We start from the raw sequence: 17,330 nt of genomic DNA on the forward strand, positions 1-17,330 counted from the left end.
TGAGGAAAAAAGTTATTTTCCAATTAGCTTTTATTTTTATTTTGTACTGACTTGTGTTGTTTCAGTTATTTTCTGGAGTGGATTTTCTTATTTAAATCACTGAATTGGACCTGCTGAAGAGCATGCAGGCTGAGAAACCATCCCAAATATACCCAAGTTCTGTTAAAGAAAAGGATCAAATAACATCTAAAACAGATAAATGACAAATGTAACTCACCAGAGCACAGGCTGTACACCGGACTATCTGAACCTGAGGAGCTAGGTGTCCTGTACAACGTCTTGCAATCCAGACCTGAGACAGACAGAAAGAGCAATTTTAGTAAATGTGTTCAGAAGGAACGAAGAAGCAAAGAGGACACATTTAGATGGAAAACAGAGAAGTAGTGACAGATTGTTTTCTGACTCTATGGCTGTGGTCTTGCACTAGATAATTTAACGCAGTGCAACAAGCTGGAAATGGAAAAAGAAGGCAAAGGCAGCGCAATGTAACTATGAAATCTAGAAGTAACAACAACAAGAACAATAATTAAAAATAAGAATGTGTGTCATTACTAGCTGAATGTCTGTAAATACGTGACAGTTCAGTACTGTATCCAACAACAGAGAGAATGTGACCAGCCCACAAAGTTCAAAAGCAACATCTTAAAGACCGAAGAAGGACTCACACGTTTGCAGTGGTGGACTTGAATTTTCAAGTTATCCATTGCTTTTTAATTTTGGGGATTCAGAGACTTTTTTTCTTTCCAAACTGTGGTCATCTCATCTATTTCACTCTCAGCACTAATCATCACGTTTCAGTTCAACTCATTTTTGCCAAAATAAAATTTATTTTTGGACAAACAGCTTATTGTAGTTCCCTGCGAGTAGAAACTCTAGCTCTCCCCCAGGATTTTGTGTTTTTCTTGCTCTGATGATGAAAAAAATTTTGAATTCATATTTTTTGTTAGTGATAATAACTCGCAAAGGACATATTCATATTGTAAACATATTAGACTAGGTATAAAATATACTCTGCTCTATACTCTGATACTTTTTAAAAACAGAACAAGCCCACTTATAAGAGTGCATGCATCCCAGTATTTCTGTATAAAATTGTATATTATGTATTTCGGTATACTTGATATACTGGATTTTTTTCCAAGCATACACATAAATGTTGAGTAAATTAAATGCAGCTGTCTCATTATCCAACACTATGTAACTCAATTCACAGACAAACTCTCTGATTTGTTCCTGCATCTCCGCCGTCACAATTTAGCTTTTCTTTGTCTTGCATGAGGGTAAACGCCTCGTCTTGGACAACAAAAAGCCGTAAGAAGCCGTGAAGCAGTTTTTCACAACTTTTTAACATTCTGTACATGAAAGAGTTTGTGAATTGGTGTGAATGACACAGAAAGTTAGAAGGAAGAGAGAGAGAAAAAAAAGGCAAAACTGTGAATGGAGTCCCACCGAGCTCTATTTGTTAATAACACGGTGTGAATCAAACCCACTGCGCAGGACTCTTAGCGGGTCTGCTCTCAGTTAAACCACACTGAACTTATATGTACTGAATGTGAATGCGCATGAGCTTGTGAGAGCACTTGTACCTCTGTGCGACTGTCTGCATGTCTGCACATGTGCAAACGCTGGCATGAAAGCAAGAAGCAGATGGCGAGAGGGAGACAGTCGCACGTAGATGAAAAGACAGCAGAGGCAGCGTGACAGACAACAGATGAATATCTTGGCTGGTTTGTATGAATATACCTCTCTTTTCTATGGCTTGTATGAGGCCGACGAGGGCCGGGGGAGCCGTCTCTGGTGGTGTGAACTGCTCGCTCAGGTCCGGCACAGGAACAGCTGAAACAACAGCACAAATCTCAGTCACACTGCTACATTGACAAACCCCGCTGTTAAGTACGAGCACTTAGAGAAGCAGAGCACGAAATATGTTCATAATATGTACAAAACTTATGAGGAACACAATAAAACATAATGGATATTTATTTCACAAGCTCAGCCATTTTCAAAAGCCCCGTGGGATTTATTTATTTTGCATTTGTTTGCACAGTATTTATTAAACAAAACAAAACACTTCTTATAAATAATTAATGGACAGAAATGTCAAAGGCTGGGACACATTGTCCTCCTCAAATCTGAATGATGGGATATGACAATAACTGCAGAACAATTTACTGACTGTACTAAAGGAAGAAAGGGGATTTCATGCAGGAGTGAAAGTAAAAAAGGTCACCAGAAAAAAAAGAGGCATCGAGAAAAGAAAAAAAAAAAAACTTTATCTACTTAACAATTCCCCACAGACTAAATCAAACATCTTTTCAGTTGGAGAGAAAGAGGAAAGGAGAAAGCTAGAGGGAGAAAAAAAAAAGAAAAAAAAAGGGAGATCCCATTTCCCTCCCTCCCCCTCTTTTTACTCCCTTTTCTTTTCTCCGTTCTCGTTCTCTCTCCTCCCCTTCACTCTGTCCTGCTCAGTGTTTCGCCTTAGCTCTTTGCGTGAGTGGAGCACAATAAAGGATTTAATCAAAACTCCTGAACAAGCAAAAGCCCTGTGGCAGTGTGCCAGGCTCGGCCCAGCTAGAACAGGCAGGCAGCGCCTCTTATTCGGCCCCAGAACAGGCCTGTGAGCTGGGTCTCTCTTTTTTTCCTCCCCCTTCTCTTTCTTTCTTTTTTTAAGGAGGGGTAGTGGAGGGGGGTCTGGGAGCAGGGAGGGCCTGGCCTGGCCGGGGCTTGGCAGTAGGCTCCTGTTCCTGGCACGGCTCGGCTAAACCACTGCTGATTATTAATTTGGGGAGTTCAGACAAGAAACGCCGCGTCAGCACATTCCTTGCTCTCTCTCCCCTGCTCCTCCATGTCTCTTAGTCTCACTCGCTCTCTCTCTCATTTGCTCTCCTGTTAGTGGATTTTTTTTCTCTTGCTCCTTTTTGTTTTAACCCCCTTTAGGCCTCTTTAATTTAAGTTTTTATTCGACTATTTCCTTTCTTGTTTTTTTTCCCCCTTCCTCGCTGTTTCTTTCGCGCTCTGTGCCACCATGTCGGCTTAAACGTGGAAACTCTGCCTAGCGGTGTCTCCAGCTCTCTCGCAGGCACCGACAGCTCTTCGTCTTCTTTATACTTGTTGGCCATTTTGGATTGCAGCCTTGTCCCCCTCTCATCGAGCTCGCTCTTTTTTTTTTTTATCTGGTTTGCAGTCGGGCGATGTGTGCAAGTGAGAAGAAACCCAAAAACAGTGTTGTGTGTAATGTAACCACCTTTCTATACACAAAGCTGACAATTTGAAGGTCAGCTCAGTGTTGCAAATCCAGTATTTGTATGTTTGCACTGACTCGCTCGCTCAGTCCGAGGTAAGCCTAAGACAGGCAAGAGTAGGCTTGAGAAAGCAAAGCTATGTGAAGCAAAATATTTGCTGGATATCTTCTCGATCAGTGTGCTTATGTAATATGTAGCTGGCTGTGCTGCGCTCTCCCTCTCAGACCTCTGTGTCAGAAGCTGAGATTTTTCCGTGTACAGCATGAATTCCCAGGTCGAATTAAACCTCTGGAATTTCCTTGCTTTAGCCTAACACTCATGCAAAACACACTTCATGCTGGTCTCAGGTTAATGTCTTAAGTTAGGGTGTGGCTTTCAAGTGCAACAGCAACAATAATATGTGATAAGCTTCACAAAAAAAAAGAAAAGAAAAAAAAAAAAGAGAAAAGCATTCATTATTTAAAAAAACAAACAAATGTTATTTTATAACCATTTACATTAAACACAACATGGACAAAAGCACTGGGCCACCCACACGACCGCGAAGTTCCCAGTGCACAGTTCTTGTGCTGATCTTAATGCAAGAAGAGATTTGGAGCTCTGTGGTCATGGGGTCAGAAGAGCGTTGTTGACTTTGCAACTACACCTACTATCGCTATCAACCGACAAGTAGAAAAGGCTGAACTGCTTCATCCTTGCTTATTGGTTTCAATAAAGTAAAACTGCTGGTTTCAATTAGCCATCGAAACACTAACTCTGCCCGTCTGAGTTTCCCAACATTAGTAAATGTCAAACCCCAGATAAACACTGGCCTTTGGTCGGTATCGAAGCCTAACTTAAGTGTTTCCATTCCTATAAAAAGGTTTGATTGCTCTCCAAATGCACTTAATATTTGAGGCTAAAATGGAAAAAAAACAAAAAACAACAACTTTGGGATAGATTTTTGCTCGCATTTTGAACCATGGCAAGTGATACCATGAATGCGTGTATTATGTGCAGTGGTGACAGGGCCAGTTGGTGTCTGGCTCACAGATGGTGGGTAACACTGTAAGTTGCTGGTCGTGTTTCACCGCTACATGTCTTCACTGCACTCCAACTATGTTGACAGGCAATGCATCATGACTGGGCACACCATCCACTCCTGTCACAACATATTTCAAAGCTACACGTGTAGTAGTGAGCCCCTGAAAACTCAACAAATGGAGGTGATCTGCTCTCAGTGCTCAGTCTGGTTTTACTGGCCTCCAGGCATTACTGGGAAGAACGACAAATGGCACTAAAGACACTTTCTGTGATACCCGTAAGAGTAGGCTCACTGGGAGTTGATTCGTGCAACATAAACATAGCATAAAAGATGAACACAGCCACCTTCTCACCACTCAATCCTGGGTGTGATGCATTGTAGCTTCAATGTTAGGATCACACTGTTTATTTGGAGCTAGACGTTACCATATTTGGATGATGGCATTCTAAGTTATCAGCTAACGCCAGTTAGATTTGTTACCGAGCTGATTATAACCTTTACAGGTGTACTGCAACAGCACAGATAGGCATGCACAATTATTAAAATTTTCAATCTCAATCACAATTTTGGTTTTTCACAAATAAATGAGCATGACTGTGCAATATTTACAATGCATGCTGAGCAAGCAAAAGGGCAGCTGGAAGTTTGTACTCTGAGACTACCTCAAACAGAGTACTAAGAGAAAAGAGACACTATCATCGGGTTACGTCAAATTTTATTGTAAGTGCACACTGCTACAGTTTCTAAAACTGAAAATTATATTTAATGCTTTAGTAAGCTCATTTATTATTATATGGCTGTTAATTCATAAAGATACAATTAAACAGATCAATGATACAAAATCATTTATCATTATTAACACATTTTAAAAAACTGCCAGAATAGACTACAAATGCACACAAATTTTTTAACTTTCTATGTCAATCCATTTGCAGCCACCATCGATGTGGAGTGGGCACAGCTCGCCAGCTTTTCTTTATCCTTTCACGTTTTTTATTTTCCCCACAGCATCTTGAGTGACTTCTTTTAGTCATTTACAAACACATTGCCACAATTTGAACGACTTTATTATCTTCCTGTGCTTTCACTAGTCAACAAGGTCAATCAATACATGCTACAAAATACATAAATTAACATTTGATTTACTGAAGCTTTTACCATACCATACCACCTTTATTTATAAAGCACTTTAACATAAAACCAGAGTTCACAAAGTGCTGTACATGCTAAAAGCATAAGTAAAGAAAATTAAAATGAGATAAGATAAAATAAAATAAATAATCGTCAGTAACACAATTTCGCACCTAAATAAGTTCTCCTGTACGGCAGTAACATTTTCTCTAGCTGCAGAATGCCACAACGATCGGCAAAGAAAAGAAAGTACAGCTGGTTTTCTGTATCTGCAGTTGGATAGGGTGGCCTTTGCTTACCCTATGACCCGTGCCTCCCTCCCTTTCCAGCCTCTCCATAACTTTCCCATTGTCTTTTTCTACTGTCTCAACCTCCCTCCCACCCTTCTCGTGTGGGTTCTTTGAAAGTGTTTTCCTGGTAAGGCGCAGAGAAAGCGAGGAGGAGAGGCCTCTTCTTTCAGAGAACTGGCTTCGTGAACATGGTTTATAGCCGCCCAGAGACACTGTCAGACGAGTATGTGAATCAGGGCTGCAGAAATGGAAGGAGGACGAGGGAGGAGAGAAGGGTGGGGGTGCGAGTAGGAGAACAAGGGAGGAGTTTGCAAAAATGCCAAGCCATGGTTCACTTCAGCAGGCAGTTAAAGTGAGGCCAGAGAGAGGAGAGAAGGAAGGCAAAGAGGCGGAAAGAAAACCTTTTTTCAGACTCGTTACAGTCGCAGGTTGAGAAATATCATGAGTTCATTTTTTCTCTGTTTACATTTAATTTCTATAAACTCAACAACAAAAGAGCAGCACATCTGGAGTGTGAGTCAGTTAGTCTATCGAAGTCCCCCTGTTTCTTTTTGGGTACAAAATGCTTGCACTCTATATGACACCATCTGCCAAGCCTACCCTCGCAATGTCACTTTAAAAAGCAGAAAAACTGTTTGCATATTTTAGCCAGCAAGAAATCTCCGTTTTGCATTTCACTCGCTACTGCTGAAAAACAATGACGCAGTTTTTGCATGTACTTAAGCCAAGTTGTTGTCGACATTCTACGGTAACCCAATTTCTCGAATGCAAATGCGTAATCTGGTTTCTTTCACCAGATGGAGATGAAAATAATGGTTAACAGGAGGACTTCTGATTAAAAAAAAAAATACACTTGGGTTCTGAGAATTTTACAAGCTTTTGCATGAGGCTGAAACATTTCCTCTCCAGCTGCTGTGTGCAGTGTTCAAATTAATTAAATCCAAATATCTGAATAAAACCAAACACAAAAATACCATACAAGTGTAAATGAACCACTTTGTACACACATGAGGAGAGCAAGGGAGACATATTACAGACTTAGTCCTAAAAAATAAATGCATAAAAAGCTTCTAGAGCAGGGAAGCCAAACTCATTTTATATTGTGGATCACATACAGGCCAATTTGATCTTAAGTGAGTCAGACCAGTGAAAAATCTCCTTTCTGTCTAACATTTCTGTCATAGTCTAACTGCATATTTAATCCCGTTTATAATACAGGAAATAGTAGAGCAATTACAACAGCACATCTCAGGTTTTCTACACCATAAACAAATGATGATGTAGTAAATGAAAGACATCAACAGCATGAATCTTTGGGATTAATTTGTAAGAAATAAATGTGTAAAATTGCTAAGACTGCCCTTTATTTATAAAGCAGAAAGCTTTTGTTAATTCACAGAAATTGCCCGTTCAAAAAAAATCATATTTATTTTAGTGTGGATACATTGTGGAAACATGCATTCTATACTAGATAGATACAAGTTCCTGTTTTTTCACTAAATTATTTGCTTACCTATTATTTAATTCCTTTGATGTAGTATGAATGACCGTGGGGAAGGTCTTTATCAGTAGGATAAGTTGGAAAACTTATGAAAACATAAAGCATATACAAGCTAAACTGTCAAGAAGCATCTCTGTACTGAGTAAAGTTAAACATTTGTTGCCTTCCAAATCACTCCGGGTACTTTACTGTTCACTTATATTGCCATATTTGGAATACTGTGTGGAAATCTGGGGAAATACATACAAAACTTCACTTCAACCACTATGTAAAATTCAGAAAAAAGAAATCAGGATGATTACTAAAGCAGGATTTAGAGACCATACTAACATCATGTTCTTGAAATTAAAAATTCTGAAGTTTATGGATCTTATAAAATATAAAACTGCAAAAATTATGTACAAATCAGATACAATATGTTACCAGGAAATTTACATACGATGTTTTTTGACAGAGAAGGGGACTATGAATTGAGGGGAAAATTAAATCTGAAGACTCTTAAAGCACGGACAAAGGTTAAAACCTTTTGTGTTACTATTTATTCCACCTGTGGAACAGTAAAATTGTTTCAGTTTTACTGTGGACCTACAGCAATGTTCAGGCATTAGTCAGGTTATAAAGACGTTTCGAAAACCGCTTTTGGAAGAATATGAAACTGATAAAGTTGATGATCCATTGTATATATTGTGTGGGGTAAGTGATGATGGGAATAGTGGGATTCAATAGAATGTTGAGCATGGGGTAGGGATTAATAAGTATGTTATACTTCTTCCTACTCCATTTCAGACCTAATAATTGTCATTTCATGTCATTTAGACTTTGTTTTATTTTATTTTTATGTTTTATCTGAGCACATACATGTGTGTATTTACATATATATTCGTATTTGTAAATGCAAGTATGTGTACTTGTGTATATATTGTTTTTTTTTCTGTATATGTCTGAAATAAAGCTACAATACAATACAAAATACAATTTAAAGTCCATTAATTTATGCCCTTGTTAAAATTTTCCAAAAACATCCAGTGAGCTGGACTGGAGTCTTTGCTGTGGCGATTCTGGCCCCGGGCCTTGTGTTTGACACCCCTGTTTTAGAGTCTAAAATTATGCTCAAAAATGACTAGCTAGCCACTATAGTAAGTAAACAGCTGTAAAAGTAGGGATTACAGAGAAGAGGTGAGTGTATCGCATATAATAATTTTCACTTGAGCTATGACCTCTCTTGTTGTGCTCTACACAAATAAATTATAGTTTAACAGCTTTTAGTGAGGCTGAATTGTTCTTAGTTGCATTCAAGCCTGTAAAGTAGTCAACTCCCCTAAGCACCAGGCCTGGTACTGGTAATGTTACCATCTCTGTGAATAGCAAATGGTGCCACAGCAACAATAGCTCTATTCACAGCAAGTCTAGGGCCTCTGTTCTTTCAAGGAAATGAAGATGATATTTGTAAAAGTTTGACCATTTCTAATGTACAATGCACTTTTGGTGCTGAGCCAAAGTACCCCTCCTTGAGCCACTGCCCTGCCTCCCTCTCGCCCACACCTCCCCCCTTTCTCTTCCCCTATTTCACTTGCTTCTTCTGCCCCTGTCTTTCCAAATCACAGACACAAGCGCCAGCTGCCCAACTGGTTTGTCTCACTGTCGGTCAAAGCACGGGGATACTTACAGTATGTCCTTACCTGCTTCTGCTGGAGAAAACCCCCTGCTTATTCCCTAATTCATGTCCTTCACTCAGCCTTTATTTAAGTATCGGCATGAAAAAAGCTAATTTGATAATTCTGCAGACATTTGTGCTACAGCTATGATACTAAAAATGGTAAATGAGAAATAAAAATGACACTAGTTGAATGAGGCCCCCGTGTATTTGGCCATACACCATGATCAGCCAATTGGATACACCAGAGGTAATTCAGAGTTCACAGCCTACATGCTCAGAGTGGTACTAGCACATCTGTCATTAAAAAAAAAAAAAAAAAAAAAAGAGCAAAAAGGAATTATAAGGAGAGGAATGTGTGGTTTTATGTGGAGAACAAGGAAGCAATAAATTATCCAGCTGAATCCAAAAGCAATGAAGTGCAAATTAGAAGAAATTGATGGAAATCTTGGGAGTGTGGAAGAACTTTGGTCACAAATCAAAGTTTTACTTGAACTTGAGCTTGCTAAGGTAGACCAGTGCATGCCAAGTCAATGTTTGACTTGGAAGCTGCTGCAGCTCAGAGCAGATTCTTAGCATTATTAATAAATGTCAGTATTTTAATAAAATCCATGGGAGTGAAGAGTGTGACAGAGCAGAGCATTATCCCTGAGTAAAAAAAGGCTGTTGTATTCCTTTTACTGTTGAATAACTCCTCATTTGTACAAACTAAAAACACCTATAAAAATGTCAGTTTGTCAAAAGAGCCAGTATCCTTAACCCAGGCACGTCCAATTGAAAACAGCATCAACAGGCCCTCCAGCCATTGTGATTCTTGATTACACTCGGAGGGGTCACAGGCATGCATTTTTGTGCACTGCAGAGACAAGTTTTCCTGCGTCAAGAGCCGCAAAGACCGATACAATCAATACCAGACCAGTAGAGTCTGATAGAGTCTTGTCAGTCGACGGATTAGCACTTTATTATTCAACGCAGACTTAAGTTGGCTACGCTTACAAAGAGGTAAAGCTTACTTAGTATAGCTTAAAGGGTCAACTGGCGGTCACTGCCAAATGTGAGAGCCTTATGAAAACATCAAGTACACCAAACTAGCTGCTGCTAACAGCTGGGCATGCGAGAAGTTGTGTTTTTCTTTTAAAACTTGAGGAAAAAAATCCCCCCCAAAAAAATAAAAATCAAGAAATCTCTACACTGTGAGGCTAATGAAGGAGCACCATGTTTGTGTGTCTCCCCCTGGTCTTTGTCCCAGTTTTCCTGTCTTCTCCCCGCTGTCTTATCAAACAAAGACCAAAAAGCTCCCCACCTCAAAAAACAAATGCAGCTCAAAATTACCAAACATATCTTAAAAGGTAAAAGGGAGCAAAATAAACAAACTATTATTTAGCAAATTTCTGCATCAATATTTTCTGCACATTCAAGGCCAACTAACAAACTAACACCAACTAACTAATTGTCTAGACATTTAAACAAGAAAAAATGAGACTAGCTGACTAAGAGGCAGAAAACCCTCAGCAAAACACTTAAAACTACTTTAAATGGACTCATTTAAATTCAGGCCCAAAAAATTCTATATAGGAGCTTAATGAAACCATTTATCATTTCCTCGTTAATTAAATCATATTTTAAATGTCGCCAAATTGTGCGCCCAACATACAGCCACTCGTTTTTACATCAAACTACAGCAGAACAGCGCTCGTTAGGGTCATTCCACCTTTACTCGTTCACAGCTTCTATTCAGAGAGCGTGCAGGATGCAGCAATAACTGTCAGGGTGGAGGTCAGCAGCATTGTAACATCTTTGAAACAGTGGCTGCTGTACACTAATAAAATAAGAATAATTTATTTAGTCAGCTAGCATGTCTGGCACGTAATGATTAAATGCCTACCCGACTAGTCGCTCACATCCCCATATGTGCAAGTTAAATTATTCTGCTATTTTAAAAATGCCACAAAGTAAAATTTAATGATATCTCACTCTTTTCTCATTGTTATTATGTTATCTTTTTTACTTTAAAGGCCACCTTTAGTTTACAGTAGTGATGTGCCGTGAGCGTCTCACCACTGGCTGCTAAAAACAAACAAAAAAGCAGAAAAAAAGAAAATGATCTAAATAGTGCCCCCTACCTTGAGTTGACTCTGGTTTGGGAGCTGCAGGCAGGGGTCGCTGGGACCTTGGCTGACTCGATGGGAGTGCCATCTTGATGGGGCCCACATACTCAACATACGTCCCTGGGAAGTCGCCTCTCTGCTTAGTGCGCTCGTTGTACCCGAGGAGCCAGCCCAGACGCTCGGGGTGCTCCACGCAGCCCTCCTGGTAGTTCTCCATGGACATCAGAGAGGCCTTGCTGACTGTAAGAAGGTCTCCAGGCTGCAGATCCAAGTCCTCGTCCTGGTCCTTGGTGAACGTGTAGAGGGCACGGTACTGGAAACCTTCCACCGCCATTTTGTGACAGAGGCAAAAAGTAAAATGGCCACCGCTTCGAGGATTTAGGATCGGCCTGAGTCCCGCTGTAACAACAGGGTTAGGCTAGACAGAAATCCACCTCTGAAACCAAAATTGTGGCTGAGTTACTCGAGTCTGGTGTTGGTACAGTGGCTTAGAGGGTCGGGGGGGATGAAAGGAGGGGAAGTCAGCCGAAGCTCAGCAGCATTTTTAAAAGTTAATAACGAGGAGCTCTGCTGCTTTTGTGTCTGCAGTGGCAGCGGCTTTACACCTGACCGGTGTTGGTGGACTGGTGCACTTTCCTCAGCTTGATACCCCGGTTGAGCCAGATGATGGAACAGAGGGAGATCGTTGGCAACATGCTTTTTCAAGCAGCAAAAACCTGCTGGCTGGGTGCTACTGGAACAGCCTGGAAAAGGGTTTTCCCAGTGACAGGCCCCGTGTCGTTGGCTCTCCGCGGTTAAATCAAGTGGCCCGATTGGCGGACGAGTGCCAGGGTGGGAAGGTCTCTAATCCTCTCTGGCTCTTTCAGATATCCCACATGTTTGGGGCAGGAATAATGACCGACCTGTAGGAAATAAAAAGTGCATAAATTAAGAAAAAAATTTGGAAAAAGACTTAAAATTTAGTCGAAAAAATTAAAGTAAATAAAACTATTTTAAAAAAACAATTTAAAAAAAAAAGGATTAAAGGTCAAATCTATTCGATAAATGGCAATAATTAACGCGACTTATATCTATGTGAAACGAAGCCTAAAGCGGCGCATGAAAATGGCGAACTGCGACAGCTCCATGCATTTGTGCAGTCTTCGGTTAGGACAGAGAGCTCGGATGATGCTGCTGCGTCATAACCAACAGCAGACTGGGTCCCTGGACAGGAGCCTCCATTCCCTCCACTCTACATTCACACACTCAAAGCCTTAACTGACTCGTCACAGTTTCCACAGGAACAATAAGTTTTCCTGTGAAATGAACGTCTCTTCAACTCACACAACGGCACGTACGATTAACAGAACCGCAAAAAAGGGGTTTTAGCTGAACTGGCATGCAAAGGAAAATAAGGACTGCACCTCGACTGTAGGGCGACCAGAATTTTCTAAGGCGTGCAGAACCCTCTGCAACAGTTCACTCTCCATCAGAGAGAAAAAAGGTAGCTCTGTGTTGCCTAAGAAATATTTTGACTTCTGTCAAATTTACTGTACCAAGCCTGCTTCAGATGGGAACGTTGAATGGACAGCCAACTGAGAAACCACAGTGAACCATCACCATTCATATTACACCCCTTGAATTCACTTATCTCATAGCTTCCACATATAGCAAAAAGGTCAGTCCATGGAAATGTAACGAACGTCCTCTGATAAAGCCGATTGCAAGGCCCAATTAAATGCCAAGCGCAAGTGCGCAATATATATCCTATAAAAGCGACACAACAGTCTGAAAATGCTAAATATTATCAGTATTAAAGGTTTGACTAAAGTAAATAAATGAAATCTGTCGGTCAAGCGACCAAAAATTAAAAATCTACATTTTTTGGGAGTACATGTTGGAAACACTTGATTATAAAATCCACAGTAAATCGTGGAAAAATTAATGGGCAATTTTGGCCGAGTTTCGAGCGGCTGAAATTTAAAAATGCTAAATGCTAAACTGCAACTATGCTGGGAAATGAGACGGGGTGGGCGAGAAAGAGAGATTATGGTTTCCAGATTAAGTACGACATCTGTGGTCTGTGGACCAATCAAGGACAATGGTCCTACTAACCTCCCTGGACGTGATGTCAAAGAGGAAAAGAAGCAGGTGGAGAGTGAAGGTGAAAGTGGCACAATGACTGATAGAAGTTTCATCGTGGTATGGCAGTAACAAGGCATTTGGGGCAATTTTCCAAAACGTCCAAATCTCAATAACCACAGGCCTGGTTTGCGAGGCCCGACGCTGTACCAGCGTTTCATAAATGTCCATAAATGGACAGTATTTTGAATAATGTACTGCAGACGCTTAAATACAGTTGAGTAAAAGCATAAAAAATTCACCGAAACGTCCAGTTTGCAGCCGTGAATGCCAAAGTGCATGCTTTTGAACCTTAGTCTAGATTATCCTCTCCACCCCCCTCGACATTCCGAAAGCGAACGCACATTCACTGCAAAGCTTTGTGAATAAGGACGTTGTCTTTAATAAAAAAGGTTCAAGAGTTACTGTGATAACAGAACGCTGCACAGTGCAAAACTCACCCCACTTTAGGTTCAGAGGGAAGCCGGACAGGCTCAGCCAGACTCTCGGTCCAACATCCTTCGAGTCGAGAAGCAAGAGGTGCCAGGCTAGACACGTGGCACTGGCATACCCAACCACAGCCCGCAATCCTCACACCACCATTACCCCCCCACCCCCACCGCCAAACTCCCTCCCTCTTCTCTCCACCTGCTCTCCACTCCCCCCCAAACACACAGAGTCCTGCCTCCAACTGACCCCCCCTCCCGATCCTCAGCCAGCGAAAAAGTCAAGCCGTTTTTCCAGTTGCTGTAATAATTTAGTTCTTTATAGTCCGAGTCCGGCTGCAGTAAAGCAGCAAAAACAAGAAGAAAAGGAGGCAGAGGAAAAGGCAGAGCGCTCTTATTCACCAGTCCTCTTTTAGTATTTAGTTCCAGAGAAGAAAAAGTCGCACAAGGTGAGAGAGGAGTCATCTCTGTTCCTGTCCTACTCTGGCAGTGTTGTAGTAGCTCACAGTTCAGCACAGCAGCTGGAAAGCTCAGTGTCTGTGGACCCATTCGTTTTTTTTAAGACTCTGCGTTCAGTCTGAGCAGACAGCGGCAAAAAGCAGCGAGAAAAGAGAGTGAGAGACGGAGCAGTTTGCTATCAGCAGAGTCCAAACGGCTGAGGAAGACCACAGGAAAATAATTAATGAATAGGCAGCGAGTAACTCACTGTTGCTAGAGAGAGGGAAAGCTAATCCCAGCCTCTGATTGGCTGCTGCTCTGGCCATGTGCTCCCCAGTCACCAGAGAAACCGGGCAAATCAAGGAAATGTTCTAATATTAGAAAATGTATCTAGGCAGTGATAAAACATCTGACCTAAACAACTCCACCTTTTCCAGCACCTTTGACTTTTTTCATCTTTGCAACTGTGATGACTGTTTGTAATATTTATTGAAGTGATGATTTAAATCAAGTGCAGCTACCCTGGGAGAAAGATGTAAAAGAAAACATGGAAAAACTCCAGACTAAGTGTGATTGGAGAAAACTCCATGAGTCACAGTGAAGCTGTGCAATGGGATGAAAGGAGATGATGTTTGTTTTTCTGAGTTCACAGGGAGAGGGATACAGTTAAAAAAAATACAATAAATAATATAAAATAAAATGCTTATTAAAAACATGTCACTAATAATTTATTAGTCTTTCACTGTGTGGGTTTTTTTTTTTGGTAACTGACATTTTATATATTGCATTTATTATTGGTGTGATTAAATCGAGACCTACAAACTGAAGTCTGCTTTCTAAAGAAAATAAATGATGTGTTTAGTCAGCCAGCACAGTGCTGACCTGTTTGTTGCACCAGCATGCGTATATAAAATGCCAAATAAGCTATTAAAGGCATCACTGACACTGCTCGAGGATCAAAATGCCACACATCTTACATCATCATTACTTGTAAAATCGGTTTGTGTAACTGAATCAGTGGATTTTAAACAGATGTAATCTTTTATTTATTTACTGGTTGTTTTTCTAATTTTTCTAATGTTTATATACAAGTGCAGAGGCATGTGCCAAAACTCAAATGTGAACAAATATTTATCTTTTTCATGTTATTATCATCATTGTTTTGGGTTTGGTCATCAGTTTTAACAAAAGTAAACAAACTTGATGTTCATGATGACTAATTTGCCAATTAAGAGAAAGTGATTTCGAGGATGACATTTAAAATAGAAATGTTCATGTAGAGTATCACTGTAGCCAATTTTCCCTTAGGACCGATCCATGATGGTGATTTAAATATATGTAATAATTGTTAGATCATTAGTAATTACACTGTTTGTAACTGGTAGATTAGTTTCTATGTAGATCTAGATGCTGGGGAGCTTCTTTACACTCAAAATGCAAATTTTGATCACTTCAGTCATAGCGAAGAAAAATTATGATTTCATGATGATTAAGAACTTTTTTATTTAACACAGTAAATAAATATATGTAATAGGTAATCAGGTTATTTTAGTTGTGGTAAATAACAGACCCAAGAGGCTAACATTGCCATATGCCATTTTTAGCTTACTACTTTCACCTGAACAGCTCAGTGGTCATGTCTGAGAAAGTTTATTACATTCAAGAAGCTTAACTTTGAGAAGGTCCATCTTTTTGAACATTTGTGCACATGTCCATGTCCCTTAGCTGGTTTAGTCCCCCTCAAGCAGTGGTGCAGTGTGACATTTTAAGCTGTTACACCAGATGTATAACACCATGTTGCTGATTATGATTTTTTGCAGTATTAATCTTCTTGAGAGAATGAAAACAAAAAGGAAATTTAATGAGCAGTGCAATAAAAGCTCCTCAAAAATTAACAACACATCTAAAACTACTAGAGAGATTGTGCGTGAACAAACAGTTGCTAACTGGCAAGATCCCTCACATCTCCATGTCACCAAAATAAGGAAACACTGATTACATCCATGTAGGCCAGAAAGAAAGTAGTTACTACTGCATCTGAAAGTGGCAAGAGAAACCTGTCTACCAAATAATTATTTTTTAAAAACAGCTGAGGAGTTTAGGATTTTAGGAATGCACCCTAAGCTTAAAACAAACAAAACAAAAGATTAACACGTCACATTACAGATCACTCCCTGTTCCACAGACAAAGTTCTGGGATTTTTTTTTATTCATAAGCATTACTATCATTTCTTCTCTTTAAAACTTTCATAATCACAACAATGCAACCAAAAGTTCAGACATTTATGTGGGCACAAACAGTGTATTTGTGTATGCATGTTTTGGTACTTCACGGCGCTGCTGGGGAAGTACTGACTACAGAACCACCATGCATGCAGTCTGGCCGCAGGCCATCTGTCCACATGGATCTGAAAAATCTGCTGCGCCACAGGCAGATAGGACGGGCCAAAAACACTGGAGTCTGCAAAGACTAACTTTCCAGACTAAAATTGGTTCTTACGAATTTTATGATTCCAGTTTCGTTCACCTGAATTCTATCTGTCGCAAATGAAGCCGAAAAGCTCACTTTGCTAAATAGAAACATCTGCTAGATTATTTAGCACCAAGACTGCACTGTTCAGGAAAGTCAACTATGCTGCAAGGCTCTAAAGTTAAAGAGGACTCGGTCTATTTATCAGAAGCGATAACTTCAATCCATCTGGTCAAGATTATGGATTTAAACATTTCCACTTCACCAAAGAAATCAAATCTGATAAACCTGCAAAGTCTGCATCACTTGAAAACACCAGACACAAACAAGATAATGTGTGCCTTTATCTCCTCCTCAACTCCTCAAAGAAAAAAAAAAAAAAATCTCCCAAACCCTTTCATAACCAACTACATTTGACCAAAAATTGGTAATATGCAGGTAGCATACTGCAGTCTACATCTATATCACATTTATGACAACAAATCTAATCAAATTCTAAAAGGAATCTGTTTAATCTGATACAATAAAGACGTTTTAATAATGCAAGTTATTCCTGGATTGCAGGAAAAAGAAAAGGACAAGTCCCAGATAATTGCAAGTGACCAATAAGATTTGTGTCCAGTGTGTTGTGGTTGGGAGGGTAATCGATTAGGACTTTAAGTAGACTCATGATTGTCTCTGGGAAGTTAGAAAAAAATCACAACCCCACAAAGCACAGAATATGCAGTATTTCCAGGTGAGACATGACTAAACTGTCCTTAAAGACGAACTCTGCTGCTGTTTTGATCAAACAGGACCATTTCAGTTTAACTTCGACATCAAACAAAAATAACCACAGCTTTAGTGCCTCTGCTGGAACTTGAGGCTAGTTTAGGTTTTCTTCACCCCCTCTGAGAGGTGTCACTCGGCATTTCAAGAAGCACCAC

At 40.1% G+C, this 17,330-nt stretch overlaps 1 protein-coding gene across 2 annotated transcripts in view; it reads right to left on the bottom strand.

Moving 5' to 3' along the window:
- pik3r2 (phosphoinositide-3-kinase, regulatory subunit 2 (beta)) overlaps positions 1 to 17,330 on the bottom strand; it is a 32,316-nt gene that overhangs the window by 13,763 nt on the left and 1,223 nt on the right. Inside the window, exons 1-4 of one of the 2 annotated variants that reach the window (XM_026149876.2) lie at positions 13,512 to 13,645; positions 10,966 to 11,852; positions 1,744 to 1,836; positions 218 to 292 (exon numbers count right to left, since the gene is read on the bottom strand). In XM_026149876.2, the coding sequence (XP_026005661.1) occupies positions 218 to 292; positions 1,744 to 1,836; positions 10,966 to 11,284 (487 nt within the window). In that variant the 5' untranslated portion in view covers positions 11,285 to 11,852; positions 13,512 to 13,645. Of the gene's footprint in view, positions 1 to 217; positions 293 to 1,743; positions 1,837 to 10,965; positions 11,853 to 13,511; positions 13,646 to 17,330 lie in introns of those variants that run through there. The other variant, XM_026149875.2, reaches the window with a different exon arrangement.

Source organism: Astatotilapia calliptera, chromosome 18, assembly GCF_964374335.1.
Source record: "Astatotilapia calliptera chromosome 18, fAstCal68.1, whole genome shotgun sequence".
In the NCBI taxonomy this organism is placed as follows: Eukaryota; Metazoa; Chordata; class Actinopteri; order Cichliformes; family Cichlidae; genus Astatotilapia; species Astatotilapia calliptera.